Source organism: Gadus chalcogrammus, chromosome 13 (assembly GCF_026213295.1).
Source record: "Gadus chalcogrammus isolate NIFS_2021 chromosome 13, NIFS_Gcha_1.0, whole genome shotgun sequence".
NCBI classification, from domain to species: domain Eukaryota; kingdom Metazoa; phylum Chordata; class Actinopteri; order Gadiformes; family Gadidae; genus Gadus; species Gadus chalcogrammus.
The window spans coordinates 5388715-5405947 of record NC_079424.1 but is presented as its reverse complement, the minus strand read 5'-3'; the positions used below and the strand labels follow the sequence as shown (position 1 = coordinate 5405947).

The 17233-nt window shown below is 51.0% G+C and overlaps 1 protein-coding gene across 1 annotated transcript in view; it reads left to right on the top strand.

Moving 5' to 3' along the window:
• The window catches only part of col7a1 (collagen, type VII, alpha 1), a 68585-nt gene that overhangs the window by 19795 nt on the left and 31557 nt on the right, over positions 1–17233 (top strand). Inside the window, exons 20-55 of the mRNA XM_056606457.1 lie at positions 1–8; positions 495–641; positions 1779–1913; positions 2687–2836; positions 3296–3432; positions 3604–3730; positions 3922–4065; positions 4879–5048; positions 5826–5867; positions 7695–7721; positions 7969–8013; positions 8235–8348; positions 8444–8515; positions 8774–8809; positions 9224–9277; positions 9541–9615; positions 9733–9846; positions 10883–10909; positions 10993–11046; positions 11421–11492; positions 11598–11657; positions 11749–11784; positions 12001–12045; positions 12453–12488; positions 13116–13160; positions 13354–13389; positions 13521–13556; positions 13679–13711; positions 13847–13918; positions 14091–14150; positions 14301–14336; positions 15438–15518; positions 16086–16121; positions 16344–16388; positions 16553–16624; positions 17085–17129. The exon at positions 1–8 is cut by the window's left edge and continues 124 nt beyond it. Coding sequence (XP_056462432.1) covers positions 1–8; positions 495–641; positions 1779–1913; positions 2687–2836; positions 3296–3432; positions 3604–3730; positions 3922–4065; positions 4879–5048; positions 5826–5867; positions 7695–7721; positions 7969–8013; positions 8235–8348; positions 8444–8515; positions 8774–8809; positions 9224–9277; positions 9541–9615; positions 9733–9846; positions 10883–10909; positions 10993–11046; positions 11421–11492; positions 11598–11657; positions 11749–11784; positions 12001–12045; positions 12453–12488; positions 13116–13160; positions 13354–13389; positions 13521–13556; positions 13679–13711; positions 13847–13918; positions 14091–14150; positions 14301–14336; positions 15438–15518; positions 16086–16121; positions 16344–16388; positions 16553–16624; positions 17085–17129 — 2524 coding nt within the window. The remainder of the gene's footprint in view (positions 9–494; positions 642–1778; positions 1914–2686; positions 2837–3295; positions 3433–3603; positions 3731–3921; positions 4066–4878; positions 5049–5825; positions 5868–7694; positions 7722–7968; positions 8014–8234; positions 8349–8443; positions 8516–8773; positions 8810–9223; positions 9278–9540; positions 9616–9732; positions 9847–10882; positions 10910–10992; positions 11047–11420; positions 11493–11597; positions 11658–11748; positions 11785–12000; positions 12046–12452; positions 12489–13115; positions 13161–13353; positions 13390–13520; positions 13557–13678; positions 13712–13846; positions 13919–14090; positions 14151–14300; positions 14337–15437; positions 15519–16085; positions 16122–16343; positions 16389–16552; positions 16625–17084; positions 17130–17233) is intronic.

The window sequence follows — 17233 nt, the reverse complement described above, 5'->3', positions numbered from 1 at the left end:
GGTCGACGGTAGGACTCTCACACACGGCCCGACACGGAGCATGTAGACGCTTCACAGACGGTACACAGACACAAAACAACAACAGGACGTCTGAGTTCAGTTTGGATTGGAGACCTCCTGTGATCTTTGCAAAGCACATAATTCCTTTCTCGTTTGTTGTTAATTGAAACCAGGCAGCTGTCTGTCCTGCAGCTCAGGTGTCTGTCCTGAAGCTCACTGTCTGTCCTGCAGCTCACTGTCTGTCCTGCAGCTCAGCTGTCTGTCCTGCAGCTCAGCTGTCTGTCCTGCAGCTCACTGTCTGTCCTGCAGCTCAGCTGTCTGTCCTGCAGCTCATTGTCTGTCCTGCAGCTCACTGTCTGTCATGAAGCTCACTGTCTGTCCTGAAGCTCACTGTCTGTCCTGAACCTCACTGTCTGTCCTGAAGCTCACTGTCTGTCCTGCAGCTCACTGTCTGTCCTGAAGCTCACTGTCAGCCCCTCTGTCCTGTCCTGTAGGCGGAGAGGAGAGCCGGAAGTTGGTCGGGGGAGACGTGACGTCGGTGGAGCTGGACCGGCTGGACCCGGGAGCGCAGTACGAGGTCCAGGTCATGGCCCTGGTCCAGAACCGGGAGGGCTCCCCCGTCTCGGTCCGGGTCACCACGCGTGAGTCGGTCCATCCTGCCTGGGGATAGCTCTGACCACTTTGACACTAGACAACAGGCTACTGAGCTACATGCTACATGCTAGTGCATGATCTCAAGACACCGAGCTACCTGCTAGTACATGATCTCAACACACTGAGCTACCTGCTAGTACATGATCTCAACACACTGAGCTACCTGCTACAGGCTAGTGCATGATCTCAACGGGGTCATCCCTATGTTCCCCGGGTCCTATGTTCCCCGGGTCCTATGTTTCCCGCTCAGGGAACGTAGGACCCTTTTTTTTAAAAAGGGTCCTATGTTCCCCTGTAGCCATACATACCGGGGAGCATAGGACCCTTTTTGGGAAAAGCGGGGAACATAGGACCCTTTTCTGGGAAAAGGGTCCTATGTTCCCCGCAATCTATCAATCTTTACAAATATTTAAACTTTGACGCGACATTCGCGTGATGACAGCCAATCGGCGTTCAACAGCGTGGCCACTGAGTGACATGTGTAACGTAACAGCCAATCAGCGTTCAACCGGCCAACTCAGTGCAGTGCAGTCCGGGGTGGACTGCAGCATGGAGGAGAAAGTGATTGTTGCCGTTTGCGACTCCCGGAGCTCTTTATATAATAGTATATAATATAATATAATTGTATAATAATATCACGGCCAAAAGATCTGTGCGCCTCCGGATGGCCGTAGCACGGGGAGATCTCGTAGGGATTGGGCTTCTCAGGGTTTGTATACCGGCATATGAATAGACTGCGTCAGGTTCTCCGACGTCTCTCCCTCTTCCACAAAAGGTAAAGACATGCAATGGTAGTTATCACGGCCGGAATTTGGCAGTAATGGTGGAAAAAGTAACAGACCGGGGAACATAGAACCCTTTCTTTGAAAAAGGGTCCTATGTTCCCCGGTCACATGCATATCGGGGAACATAGGACCCTTTTTGGGAAAAACGGGGAACATAGGACCCGGGGACCATAGGACCCGGGGAACATAGGGATGACCCCGCTACATGCTAAAGGCTAGCACATGATCTCAGCACATGTTCAAGATTCAAGATTCAAGAAAGTTTATTTGTCACATGCACAACAATTACTTCTGTGTACATCTGTGTTGTGTTTGTGCTGCTGCTATTGGTCGACACAGCGGTGGGCCCGGCGACGCCCACGCAAGCGGTGACCGGTCTGCGCGTTGCCGAGGTTACGGAGACGGAAGTCCTGCTGGGCTGGGTCCCTGTCCCCGGGGCAACCGGGTACTACCTGAGCTGGAGGAGGGATGGAGGCAAGTCATTGCATCACTACACCTCACTCCCCTGTTTTAGTCTCACCCCATCACTACACCTCACTCCCCTGTTTTAGTCTCACCCCATCACTACACCTCACTCCCCTGTTTTAGTCTTACCCCATCACTACACTTCACTGCCCTGATTTAGTCTCACTAATCTGGCTTTAGGAGTGATCTTTATGCCGGAGGCATGGATCTCTCCGAGGGTAATTGCCACCACAGCTCAGCCAGCCTTCGTAGACTGTAAACCAAAGTGTCTGTAAAGGTTTCAAATCAACACTTGGATGGGTCTTTAAGCCTGTAACCCTGTAGACAGAGGCGCTTGGAACCACGGTCACACAAGTGGGAGGTGCTTTGGGTGAGAGCGTATGATGCTCCATGTCTCTGCTCCTCCATGTCCCAGAGCTCCATGTCCCTAAGCTCCATGTCTCTGATGTCCCTGAGCTCCATGTCTCTGATTTCCCTGAGCTCCATGTCTCTGATGTCCCTGAGCTCCATGTCTCTGATGTCCCTGAGCTCCATGTCTCTGATGTCCCTGAGCTCCATGTCTCTGATGTCCCTGAGCTCCATGTCTCTGCTCCTCCATGTCTCTGAGCTCCATGTCTCTGATGTCCCTGAGCTCCATGTCTCTGATGTCCCTGAGCTCCATGTCTCTGATGTCCCTGAGCTCCATGTCTCTGATGTCCCTGAGCTCCATGTCTCTGATGTCCCTGAGCTCCATGTCTCTGATGCTCCATGTCTGATGCTCTGTGTCTGTGGTGCCCCTTCAGACGCGCCCCCGGGCCAGTCCCTCACGCTGCCCGCCTCCTACACCTCCTACCGGGTGACCGGCCTCCGTCTGGGCCAGCGGTACCGCTTCACCCTGCAGGCCAACGGGGCCCGCGGCCCGGGGCCCGAGGTCGCTGTGGAGGAACGCACCGGTAACACGCACACAAACACACACACACACACGCGCACACACACACACACACACACACACACACACACACACACACACACGCACACGCACACGCACACGCTCACACACAGACACAGACAGAGACACAGACACTCACAGACACAGACACCCCCCACACACACACACACGCACGCACGCACACACACACACACGCACGCACGCACGCACGCACGCACGCACGCACGCACGCACGCACGCACGCACGCACGCACGCACGCACGCACGCACGCACGCACGCACGCACACACACACATACTTGCCAACCTTGAGCAATCAGAATTAAGGATATTTTACAAACTTTTCCAAAATAACCCAATAATTGCAATAACCATAAACCATATATACTACAAAATACATTGACATACGACCAGTCGCTCTCCATGGGTCCGGCCCCTGAGCCATGCCCTCTGTCCGCGTGCAGTGTGTGTCGGGGGCCGCCTGGACGTGGTCTTCCTGGTCCCGGCATCCCAGGACCGGGCCGGCCTGAGGGAGCATCTGTTGGCCCTCCTGACCAGCGCCGCCGGGTCTCTGGCCACCCTCGGAGCCCGCGACTCTCAGGTCTGTGCCCTGTGAATCAGGATAAAAGAGCATATGATAAAACATGATAAGTATATATACCTACTGAAGTTGCATGTAAACAGTACAATATAAACTGTATTTTGGGGCCTGTTTTCCTCTGTTTATGGTTAAAGTGTGTTCTAGCTTGCTTGGGATGCCTCGTGTCTTCAGGTGGGAGTTGTGGTGTATAGTTCCAGACCCAAAGTCTGGTTCCTGCTCAATCGCCATAGCAACCAAGAGACGCTGTTACAAGAAATCCTGTCCACACCTTTCGACGACACCTCGGGCAATAACATTGGTTAGTGGCTTTTAACCCCTCAACTGGCTGAATTTGGTAGTCGAAGTCTGTACTCAGCTCTGTGTCTCCCTCTGACTTTCACAAGTCAGGTTCAAGTCTGTACTAAGCTCTCTGTCGCCCTCTGCAGGCCAGTCGCTGACATTCATGAGTCAGGTTCAAGTCTGTACTCAGCTCTGTGTCTCCCTCTGCAGGCCAGGCGCTGACACTCACGAGTCAGGTCCTACTAAGGTCCTCATCAGGGCGAAGGGCCAGGGTGCCAGGGGCAGTGGTCATCATCTCAGACAGAAAGTCCAGCGACGACATCACCGGGCCAGCTAGCGCTCTCAGGGCATCAGGTAGGCTAACATCACTCTCAAGCTAGCACTGTCAGAGCATCAGGTAGGCACTCCACCAGCTAGCACCTTCAGAGCATCAGGTAGGCTAACATCACTGCTCCAGCTAGCACTGTCAGAGCATCAGGTAGGATAACATCACTCTCCAGCTAGCGCTGTCAGAGCATCAGGTAGGCCAACATCACTGCTCCAGCTAGCGCTGTCAGAGCATCAGGTAGGCTAACATCACTGCTCAAGCTAGCACTGTAAGAGCATCAGGTTGGCTAACATCACTGCTCCAGCTAGCACTATCAGAGCATAAGGTAGGCTCCAGCTAGCGCTGTCAGAGCATCATGTAGGCTATCATCCCTCTCCAGCTAGCGCTGTCATTGTTGTTTTGTATGTGTTCTACTCTGTGTGCCCTAAATGTATTGTTTTGATAGTTTGTATTCTAATTCATGGTTTGAATCTCTTCCTGCTCACGGACTGCAGATGTAAATTAGATTCATAGCTAAATGTGCATGACCATTGTTAAATAAATCAACTATCCAAACTAAAGTCTTTCTTAATTACAAATCATTGCATGATTAAGGACCATGACCTAAAAACCATCACGACCAGAAGTAACTGGAACCAATCCTTCCAACATGGAGGTGCTCATTGCAACGTCGCGATGCCCTTCAGAGCTCATTGTTCTTCTGAATAAATGGCCAGGGATTAGCAGACTTCCTAGCGTCACACCATCCCTCTCGCTCGCAGACCCTGAGAAGGGATTTGATCGTAATGAACAGCAGTGAGTGAGGGGTTGACTGCCTTGCTCCCTCCCGTCCGGGCCAGGTGTGACGGTGCTGGCGGTGGGCGTGGGGCGGGCCGACGAGCTGGAGCTGCGGCAGGCGGTGACGGACCAGAGCCCCCAGAACCTGCTGACCACGCGGGACGCGGCCCAGCTCGGGGCGCTGCACTCAGACCTGGCCGGCCTGCTGTGTGGCATCGCCAGAATACCAGATGTAGGGCGGGAGGAAGCTCTTAACGAGGAGGAGGCTCTCAACGAGGAAGCTCTTAAATAGGAAGCTCTTAACGAGCAAGCACTTAATGAGGAAGCTCTTAGTGAGAAGCTCTAATGAGGAAGCTCTTAACGAGAAAGCTCTTAATGAGGAGGCTCTTAATGAGGAAGCTTTGATGAGGAAGATCTTATTGTGAAGCTCTTAGGAGGAAGCTCTTAATGAGGAAGTTCTTAATGAGGATGATCGTATTGAGAAGCTCTTATTTAGGAAGCTCTAATTGTGAAGCTCTCAGTAGGAAGCTCTTAATTAGGAATCTCTTAATGAGGAAGATCTTAATGAGGAGGCTCTTAATGGGGAAGCTCTTAATGAAGAAGAGCTCTTAATGATTTTATTGTGAAACTCTTGATCAGGAAGCTCTGACGAGGTAGCAGAAAGCTGAGTGAGCTGTAAAAGCAGCATGCATTCAACTGTTTTTAAAGCAAAACAAAAATACAATTTGTTTTTGATATTACTTTATTTCCATATCTGCTTCGTGTACCACAGCATTGGAAGTATTTGAAACAAGCTGAGCCAAGTCAAATTCGATTTTGGAGCGTAAAATCACAGAGGCAGCGAAAGAGAAACGCACCATGATAAACATTGGCTGACGTATAAAGCCCATTCATGGTTCATCCGTGTAGGGGAGTTAATAAGTTAATAAATGTGGTGTGTAAATACCTTGAACGTCTGGGGCAGCACCACGAGACCACGAGGACCTGAGTTTTCTTCTTTTGGTTGCAGGGACCTGGAGGGACAGAGCAGTGCACGGTCCAGTGCCCTCGGGTGAGCTCCTATTTTACACCAAATGCATCATGGGGGTTTTGGTTGCCGATACTAATGATGACAAATCTTTTCACAATGAATTACTAAACAATGACCTAAAACCATCGCTACAAATGTAATAACTAACCTTCCAATGCCCCTAGGCATCCAAAATGGGGGCACTCTGCGATGTGATGTGTCAGTACACGGCAACATCTGGTGGGATGTAACGACGTACCAGTACACTGTAACATCTGGTGGGATGTAACTACGTACCAGTACACTGTAACATCTGGTGGGATGTAACTACGTACCAGTACACTGTAACATCTGGTGGGATGTAACGACGTACCAGTACACTGTAACATCTGGTGTGATGTAACTACGTACCAGTACACTGTAACATCTGGTGTGATGTAACTACGTACCAGTACACTGTAACATCTGGTGTGATGTAACTACGTACCAGTACACTGTAACATCTGGTGGGATGTAACTACGTACCAGTACACTGTAACATCTGGTGGGATGTAACGACGTACCAGTACACTGTAACATCTGGTGGGATGTAACGATGTACCAGTACACTGTAACATCTGGTGGGATGTAACGATGTACCAGTACACTGTAACATCTGGTGGGATGTAACGACGTACCAGTACACTGTAACATCTGGTGGGATGTAACTACGTACCAGTACACTGTAACATCTGGTGGGATGTAACGATGTACCAGTACACGGCAACATCTGGTGGGATGTAACGACGTACCAGTACACTGTAACATCTGGTGTGATGTAACGATGTACCAGTACACTGTAACATCTGGTGGGATGTAACGATGTACCAGTACACTGTAACATCTGGTGGGATGTAACGATGTACCAGTACACTGTAACATCTGGTGGGATGTAACTACGTACCAGTACACTGTAACATCTGGTGGGATGTAACGACGTACCAGTACACTGTAACATCTGGTGTGATGTAACGACGTACCAGTACACTGTAACATCTGGTGTTATGTACCAGTACACTGTAACATCTGGTGGGATGTAACTACGTACCAGTACACTGTAACATCTGGTGGGATGTAACGATGTACCAGTACACTGTAACATCTGGTGGGATGTAACTACGTACCAGTACACTGTAACATCTGGTGGGATGTAACGATGTACCAGTACACTGTAACATCTGGTGGGATGTAACTACGTACCAGTACACTGTAACATCTGGTGGGATGTAACTACGTACCAGTACACTGTAACATCTGGTGGGATGTAACGACGTACCAGTACACTGTAACATCTGGTGGGATGTAACTACATACCAGTACACTGTAACATCTGGTGTTATGTACCAGTACACTGTAACATCTGGTGGGATGTAACTACGTACCAGTACACTGTAACATCTGGTGTGATGTAATGACGTACCAGTACACTGTAAACCTGGTGTGATGTACCAGTACATTGTAACATCTGGTGTGATGTAACGACGTACCAGTACACTGTAACATCTGGTGGGATGTAACTACGTACCAGTACACTGTAACATCTGGTGTGATGTAACGACGTACCAGTACACTGTAACATCTGGTGTTATGTACCAGTACACTGCAACATCTGATGTTAAGTACCAGTACACTGCAACATCTGATGTTAAGTACCAGTACACTGCAACATCTGGTGTGATGTACCAGTACACTGTAATAACCACCACATGTGATGTGTTTCTGGTTTGCTGGTACTTTGTGTTTGGGTACTAAAGCCTTTGTGATGTGTTTCTGGTTTGCTGGTACTTTGTGTTTGGGTACTAAAGCCTTTGTGATGTGTTTCTCTTGAAGGGTGAAAGGGGAGACCGTGGACAGAAGGTAAAGCACCAGACATGAGTCTGTTTCTTATCTAATGATAAAGGAGCACTGTGGAAGGTTTTCTAACAGAAGGTTTCTCCGCTGATCATCGCTCAATGTCCTTACAGAGCACAATTCAAGGACATAGAACCAAAAGTACCTGAGCAATCTCTACGCAGATCTCTTTAGTACGTGTTTTAGGTTTATTTTTAGGAAGGAGCTGCTTTTCCCTCTGACCATTCTCCCTATCCGCTGGTTGTCTCCGCAGGGGGAGGGAGGGCGAGACGGACTCGACGCACGCAAGGGAGAACCTGTGAGTTCCTCATTCAGTCCATCCTGAGCCTCTGGTCACCCTGCCCCTCATGATGTGTGTCTCTGTGTCCTAATGTGTGTGTCTGTGTGTCTCAATGTGTGTCTCTCTGTCCTAATGTGTGAGTCTGTGTGTCTTAATGTCTGTCTCTTTGTCTTAATGTGTGTGTTTCGGTGTATTAATGTGTCTGTGTCACTAAGGTTGTATCTATTTATCTATCACAGGGCCGTGACGGGCAGCCTGGACGCGAGGGCCTCCGGGGCCCGGAGGGACGTCAGGGGCCCCCAGGCCGGGTGGACGGGCCCCAAGCTGGGCTGAGGGGGGAGAAGGGGGATAGGGTGAGTACAGGGTCCCACTCAGACAGAACAGCATCACCTGAGGACACACTGAGCTCCGGTGTTGGTCTCTAACCTGCGGCTCTCCCTCTGACCAGGGCTTCCCGGGCGTCGATGGGAACCCCGGCCTGCCCGGACGCTCGGGGTCACCTGGAGGGGCGGGGGTGCCGGTAAGGAGAACACCTCAGCTCTGCTCCACCTGAAGTGACGATGATGATGATGATGATGATGATGATGATGGTGATGATGATGATGATGATGATGATGATGATGATGAAGGTTCAGAGCTCTAGTGATGATGATGATGATGATGAAGGTTGAGAGCTCTATTTAACTGAAGCGATGATGATGATGATGATGATGATGATGATGATGATGATGATGATGATGATGATGAAGGTGATCATGTGACCTCTGTCTCCCTCCAGGGCGTGGCGGGACTCCCTGGGGTCAGAGGGGATCCGGTATGTACAGCTGGTTTCACTGCGCTCCATTAGATGTTATACCATGTGAAGCAGTGTGATGCAGTATGATGCAGTGTGAAGCAGTGTGATGCAGTGTGATGCAGTGTGATGCAGTGTGATGCAGTGTGAAGCAGTGTGATGCAGTGTGATGCAGTGTGATGTAGTGTACTGCAGTGTGATGCAGTGTGAAGCAGTGTGATGTAGTGTAATGCAGTGTGATGTAGTGTACTGCAGTGTGATGCAGTGTGATGCAGTGTGATGCAGTGTGATGCAGTGTGAAGCAGTGTGAAGCAGTGTGATGCAGTGTGATGCAGTGTGATGTAGTGTACTGCAGTGTGATGCAGTGTGAAGCAGTGTGAAGCAGTGTGATGCAGTGTGATGCAGTGTGATGCAGTGTCCTCTCTCATCCTGCAGGGGGAGCGCGGACTGGCCGGAACACTGGGATCAAAGGGGGACCGAGGGGAGAGGGTAAGTGGGAGCGGTTGGGATCAAAGCTGCCATATAGATATATAGATATATAGATATATAGATAGTTATAGATAGATAGATGGCTGGAAGGATCTATAGATGAATCTATAGATGGGTATAAAGATGGATCTATATAGATGCATAGATAGATGATCTATAGATGGATCTATGGATCGATCCATATGGATGGATCTATATAGATAGTTAGATCTATATATATATACACACATCTACTCCTCTATCTGCCCCCTGCTTCTCCCCAGGGGGAGCCAGGCTCAGTGCTGTCTGGCGGCGGTCTTCCAGGGAGGAAAGGCGAGCCCGGGATCCCAGGAATACCAGTGAGAGACGCCTCTGGTTCTGTCCTGAACTTTATCTGGATGACACTGCTGTAGAACGGACCCATGGTGTCCCAGCGTCGTGCTCATCAGCCCTGGGGGGTCTCTGTCTCTCCCCAGGGGTCCTTGGGTCTGCCAGGCAGCAACGGCGCCAAGGGATTCACTGGCTCGCCCGGAATCCCGGGACAAGATGGACGGCCCGGACTTCCAGGAGCACAAGGCGTCTTCATCAAGGTTCATTCTCCCCGGTCTCCCTTCTCCTCTCCCCTCTCTCCTCTTCTCTCCTCTCCTCTCTCCTCTCTCCTCCTCTCTCCTCTCCTTTCTCCTCCCTCCTCTCTCTCCACCTCTCTCCTTTCCTCTTCCCTCTCTCCTCCTCTCTCCTTTCCTTTCTCCTCCCTCCTCTCTCTCCACCTCTCTCCTTTCCTCTCTCCTCTCTCCTCCTCTCTCCTTTCCTCTCTCCTCCCTCCTCTCTCCTCTCCTCTCCTCCTTTGATCATTTTGAATCCATTCTTTAATTGCTGGGGGCGCTGGGAGGACGTAGGAGACGCTGGGCGCTGGAGGAGTTCCTCTCCCGATCCTGAGGGGGCAGCAGAGCGGCCTCCTCTCTCTGGGTGGGGGAGAGGACTCACACGCTTTCTCACAACACAGTTGAAACAAGACGCCGGCGCTCAAAGAGAACGCTGGACGATGGCCCTGAGAGGGGGGGGGGGGGGGCAGGGTTCTGAAGGCCTGAGGGTGAGGGCCGGGGGTCCGAAGGCTGACCCGACCCAGTCTTTATTGTTTGGTCCGTTTCATTGACAACCATCATCTCTTGCTCTGCATAGGCCCTGATGTTGGCTCCCCAGACTTGTAGTGTGTGTGTGTGTTTGTGTGTCTCTGTGTGTGCGTGCGTATGTGTGTGTGTGTGTGCGTGTGAAGACATTTCTCTCTGTTGTCAAGGTTGTGGTAGGATGAAACCTAAGAAAGCAGCTTTTTTTATGTAATCTCTTTTCTTCTCTTTTTAATCTCCTCGTTCCCTTTTTTCTACTCTCTCATCTCGTTGCCTTATTGTCGCTTTTGGATGTTATTAACTTTTTTTGTTTTTGTTCTGTGTGTGTGTGTGTGTGTGTGTGTGTGTGTGTGTGTGTGTGTGTGTGTGTGTGTGTGTGTGTGTGTGTGTGTGTGTGTGTGTGTGTGTGCTTGCGTGCGTGCGTGCGTGCGTGCGTGCGTGTGTGTGTGTGTGTGTGCTTGCGTGCGTGCGTGCGTGTGTGCGTGTGTGCGTGTGTGCGCAGGGGGACAAGGGCAGCACCGGAGAGAGGGTGAGTGTTGCTACATTAGCATGTCTTATCAGGAGGTGCCCTCTCCTGCTTTAAGGAGTCCTCCTCTTATCTGTCCTCTACAGGGTCCGCCGGGGAGCGGCGGCGGGGGGGCCGGGGCCGGGGACAAGGGCTCCACGGTAAGCTGTCAATCACTCACGCCGCTCTGATGTGTGAAGTGCACTACATGCCTAAAGAGAGAGAGAGAGAGAGAGAGAGAGAGAGAGAGAGAGAGAGAGAGAGAGAGAGAGAGAGAGAGAGAGAGAGAGAGAGAGAGAGAGAGAGAGAGAGAGAGAGAGAGAGAGAGAGAGAGAGAGAGAGAGAGAGAGAGAGAGAGAGAGAGAGACAAAGAGAGAGAGAACTTGTCTGTGATTTAAGAGAGAGAGAGAGAACTTGTGTGTGTCTCTAGAGAGAGAGAGAGAGAGAGAGAGAGAGAGAGAGAGAGAGAGAGAGAGAGAGAGAGAGAGAGTCCCTCTGTGCAGGTCATTGAGTGAATTTGTCTGTTTCTCCCCAGGGTGTGACGGGCCCTATGGGGCCTCAGGGCCCAAGAGGGCTGGCGGGGGCGGCGGGCCCCAAAGGAGACAAGGTACGGTCTGCAGGACGCTCCTCTCAACAGGGCTTGGGGAGCAGGCCTCCCATGCCGTCACCACAGAGACTCTGAATGACGTCCATCTCTCTCTCTGTTCCTCAGGGAGAGAGCGCCGAGGGGCTGCCAGGCCCAGCAGGGAGGGCCGGAGAACCAGGAGACAGGGTGGGTGACCACCTCACCCCACCTGGCTCCTTCTCTTGTATCTCTGTTGATGCTCTGGCTGTTTTTCTAAAGACGTGTTCTTCTGTCCTAGGGGCCGCGGGGGGCCTCCGGGGAGACGGGCACCAAGGTAAGACGAGGGGCGGGGTCAGACCTCCAGACGGGGGCGGGGTCAGACCTCCAGACGGGGGCGGGGTCAGACCTCCAGGCGGGGGCAGGGTCAGACCTCCAGACGGGGGGGGGGGGGGGGCGGGGGGGGTCCGACCTTCAGAGGGGGGTTAGGATTAGGGTCAGACCTCCCGGTGTGTGTGGAGCGTTATGATCAACACTCTGCTTCTCCTGACAGGGCGACCGCGGTCAGCCGGGCGAAGGCGGGGCCAAAGGGGACCGGGTGAGTCACATGACACACATTCTGCCGTCCGGTAGGCCGACATATCTGACCTGAGATATAAACTTTAGATTAATATCTGAGGTCTGAAGCTCAGAATTCAGGGAACCGGGTGTTTCGCTTTCTTTCGATTTGTTTCGATCCATCATGTTTCTGGGAAGGAACGATGGGCTAACTAAAGTTTTAGATCAACCCTGTGGAGACTGCTACTGTACACAGTAGGACTGCTGGACCAGAAGAAGTTCTGCTGTAACTCAGTAAGACTGCTGGACCAGAGGTTCTGCTGTAACACAGTAGGACTGCTGGACCAGAGGTTCTGCTGTAACACAGTACTGCTGGATCCTAGGTGACCCACCAGGTGGTCAGCGTACGGGTCCCTGTCTCAAACGCTTTGCTGTCTGCTGTTTCAGGGCGACCGGGGACCGGCCGGAGAAGCTGGGGAGAGAGTGAGTATATAATGGGAGAGAGTGTGAGGAGAGAGTGAGTATATAATGGGAGAGAGTGTGAGGAGAGAGTGAGTATATAATGGGAGAGAGTGTGAGGAGAGAGTGAGTATATAATTGGAGAGAGTGTGAGGAGAGAGTGAGTATATAATGGGAGAGAGTGTGAGGAGAGAGTGAGTATATAATGGGAGAGAGTGTGAGGAGAGAGTGAGGAGTGAGTGAGTATGTACAGGGAGAGTGAGTATATTCAGGGAGAGAGTGAGTATGTACAGGAGAGAGTGAGATTGAGTATACACGGGGAGAGATTGAGTATATACAGAGAGAGTGAGTATGTACTGGGAGAGAGAGAGGATAGAGTGAGGTGAGAGTGGGCATATAGAGGGAGAGAGTGAGTATGTACTGGGAGAGAGAGAGGATAGAGTGAGGTGAGAGTGGGCATATAGAGGGAGAGAGTGAGTATGTACTGGGAGAGAGTGAGGATAGAGTGAGGTGAGAGTGAGTATATACGGGGAGGATGAGGAGAGAGTGAGGAGAAAATGTATATGCAGGGAGAGAGTGAGTATGTACGAGGAGAGAGTGTATACCTAGCTCCACGATCTACCTCCTCTGTCTCTCTAATGTGTCTCACAGGGGGAGTCGGGCAAACCAGGGCTGACGGGCCCAGCAGGACTCCGGGTAAGTGGCTGACCAGAGGCTCCCTGCTGAGGCTCCATCACTCTCTCTGTCTCTCTCTCTGTCTCTCTCTCTGTCTCTCTCTCTCTCTCTCTCTCTCTCTCGATCGATAAAGATAAAGATGGGGCTGGTTTCTATGGCTCTGAGGCTGAGCATTAAAGGTGCATTCCTTCCCTGACTCTCTGTTTGTCTCCAGGGGCTTCCAGGGTCCAGTGGACCGCAGGGCGAGAAGGTAGGTCCAGTCATCGAGAGACGACTCTTCACTGACCACATGAGCAGATCCTGTGGTCAGCCCAGACACTGATGTCTCTTCAGCGACCACATGCTGTGGTGCAGTAGCTCATCCTGTTGTTTTTTTCACAGGGAAACGAGGGAGCGCGCGGAGAACCTGGCAGAACTGTAAGCAATGCAATCCAATATTGGTCCACATTTCATCGTTTGATGTCAGAGTGTGTGTCCGCCCCATGGCAGATTGGAAGGCGATGATCATGAAAGTGATGATGTTTGTTTGTCCCATCCAGGGTCCTGGCCTCATGGGGAAGAAAGGGGACCAGGTAGGCTTCACCTCCAAAGACAAACATCTCACACACACGTTGAGGTCAAACATCTCCCACACACATTGACCTCCACGCTGAGGTCAAACATCTCCCCCGAAACCTCCCAGTGACGAACGTCTTCTCTCCTCCCAGGGCGAGCGAGGCTCTGCTGGCCCCGAGGGGCCCACCGCGGAGAACGGGACCCCCGGTGGGAAGGGGGACAAGGTGAGCTTCCTTCTGGAGGGGGGGGGGGCCGCCTGGGGGTCCAGGCTGGGTCCACTGTAGAGGGCTTGTCGCATGAGGAGAAGGACAGTGTCATACTCCATATCTGATAATGAAGCTGTGAAGGTACGTCAGCGTGTCACCTCTTCTAAGCTGAAGTGTGTTTGTTCTTAAGGGCTCGCCTGGCTCTGGAGCTCCGGGCCAACCTGGGGTCAAGGGAGAGCCTGGAGATCGGGTCAGTACAAGGGGGGGTTTGTTCTAGCGCTACTAAGAAATAAAACAGCTAACTCAAAGCTATTACCATCCTCTGTTGTGTATGAATTATTCCGAGCCAAACGTCAGCTGGGGTCATTCTCTTCTTCTCATATTCTGCTTTCTTCCCCAGGGTCCAGCGGGCCTTAGCGGCAAGCCGGGAGCAAAGGTACTGAGGCTGCCCCCCCCCCCCTGGAGCTCACCTGTTACCACCTGGTGATGCTGTCAGACTTAAGTACCACAGCCCCACGCTGGTTCCCTGTCTAGGGGGAATGCAGGCCAGGCGGTGGCCCTTGTGATTATTCATCCCATGAATAGGGATGTTCAGGGACAGCACCAAGGGGAGGGGAGGGGGGGGGGGGGCGTTGTGGAGCTTAAACCACTCTCCCTCTCTGCTGGAGTCCCCCGACAAACGCTGATAACAAGAGACGATGATTAATACCCCAAGCCATTAGGGTTTACTCTGAAAGACTGTATTCAGATCCATTTGTTCGGATGAAACATTCTCTATGGTTCTGGTACTTCATCCCATTACTCAGCTTCCTGAAGCCTGACCTCAGGAACGATATAGATAGCCACATCAATTATTTTAATTAATGATAATTTCAATAAGGGATTTGAGGCAGATTTCTTGCTAATGAACAAAATTGATGACTAATCTCAAATGGTAGAATATATTAGAAATAAAAAAACCGATTTGATCAGTTATTGTTCTAAACATTAGACAAACCATGCAACATACTAATCAAACTATATCAATTACTCCGAAAATATTCACAAGGTGTGCATGCAAACAAAGATAGACAGCCTGACCAGAAGGTCTAAGCAGAAGGTATGCCTCCAGAGGTCTGACCAGAAGGTCCACCTCCAGAAGGTCCACCTCCAGAAGGTCTACCTCCAGAAGGTCTACCTCCAGAGGTGTGACCAGAAGGTCTGACCAGAAGGTCCACCTCCAGAAGGTCCACCTCCAGAAGGTCTACCTCCAGAAGGTCCACCTCCAGAAGGTCTACCTCCAGAGGTGTGACCAGAAGGTCCACCTCCAGATGGTCCACCTCCAGGGGTCTGACCATAAGGTCCACCTCCAAAAGGTCCACCTCCAGAAGGTGTACCTCCAGAAGGTCCACCTCCAGAAGGTCTACCTCCAGAGGTCTGACCAGAAGGTCCACCTCCAGAAGGTCCACCTCCAGAAGGTCCACCTCCAGAAGGTCTACCTCCAGAGGTGTGACCAGAAGGTCCACCTCCAGAGGTCTAACCCCCGGCTCTTTTCCAGGGGGACTCCGGGGATCCTGGGGAGCGAGGGGAGAACGGACGGCCCGGACTCCCAGGAAAGAACGGCCTTGTCGGGAAGCAGGTTGGACGATTCCTTCAGTCTCACAGAACCAACTAGACGATCGATACATGATATATGTTATGAATCCGTTATATTATATATCTAGGACAGCCTTGGGACCTTCAGCCGGCCGACTTATTCAAACTGAACTGACACTAGTTTGCTTCCTATGCTCCTCCTAGATCAGTGTCGAGGTGTCCCTGGGCAAGACACCTGTGACTGTGAATGTGTGTATGAATAGGTGAATGCTGGTGAACGTGAACGAGGCAGTATTGTAACGCGCTGGTAACAGAAGCGCTGTATAAATGCGGTCCATTCAGCAGTTAGTCCCGACTTATCATGCAACCTCTTTAAGTTAAGTTCTAGTTAGCTCATAGCCGGGTTTATCATCTTGCTTGAGACGTCTAACTGTCCCATGGTGGCTTTTTCATTCTCCCCAATGCCTTTCCAAAGATGCCACCACAGAGGTAAAGTCATGTGACGTGTTCTCATCGAAGTTGCCTTTCTAAAGCCAAGAGCTCTCTGGTTGTCAATGAGGTGACTGGTCGCCTAAGAGTGCTTCACTCATGATCCACGTTTGTGTTACAGGGAGAGAAAGGAGACCGAGGGGAGGAGGGCACTCCTGTAAGTTTTTGTTTTATCATCTGCTCAGTCCTGCAGACTTCTTTCTCTCCACCTCTGTAACCAGTTAGACGCCCTTGGAGCCCCTATCGTCAAAGTCATGTTATTTTTGTAATTATTTGAACACTCATCTTCGATGGGATTATCCTGACATGTAAAGACTTACTCAGGGTAACCTCTTGTGACTAATTTTATTTTTCTGTTCTGACCCTGTTTCACCACCAGGGGGAGTCTGGTCTTCCAGGAAAGAACGGCGAGAGAGGACTAAGGGTATTTTATGACAAAGTGTCGATGCTCCACACACCAAATCATAATTTCTACTATAGTATAGTGTTTAGCTTCACCAGCGCCATCCATAGTGTGTTAACCTGTTAGTTGGCTAGTGAACTGCTGCAGGGTAACATCCCCTGGATAATGACATGCCGTCTCTCCAGGGCCTGGCGGGTCAGCCTGGACGACTCGGCGACAAAGGGGACCCCGGAGACCCAGGGCTGGGCGGGCGAAACGTGAGGCAACTTTACTATAGTACCCTAATATTATTATAGTACCCCAATATTACTATAGTACCCCAAGTTCACTACAGTAGCCCAAGTTTACGATAGTACCCTATGTTAACTTTCGTACCCCAAGTTTACTAAGGTACCCCACGTTTACTAAGGTAACCCATGTTGACTATAGTGCCCAAAGTTTACTATAGTACCCCAAGTTTACTTAGGTGCCCCAAGTTCACTCCACTGGAATCGTTGTAATGATCCAGCTATGTCTGGTTTAGTACTGGTTAATCACCCAACTGGTTTAGTACCCACTGTAACGGAGCTTCAACAGGTATCAGAGTGTATTGATCCTCTATGTCTGGTACTGTAAAGTTGATCAGCAGGTATCAGAGTGTATTGACCCTCTATGTCTGGTACTGTAAAGTTCATCAGCATGTATCAGAGTGTATTGATCATCTATGTCTGGTTGCAGGGAAGTCCTGGAGCTACCGGACCAAGAGGGGATAAAGGAGATGAGGTGTGTGTTTTTGTGTGTGTGTGTGTGTGTGTGTGTGTGTGTGTGTGTGTGTGTGTGTGTGTGTGTGTGTGTGTGTGTGTGTGTGTGTGTGTGTGTGTGTGTGT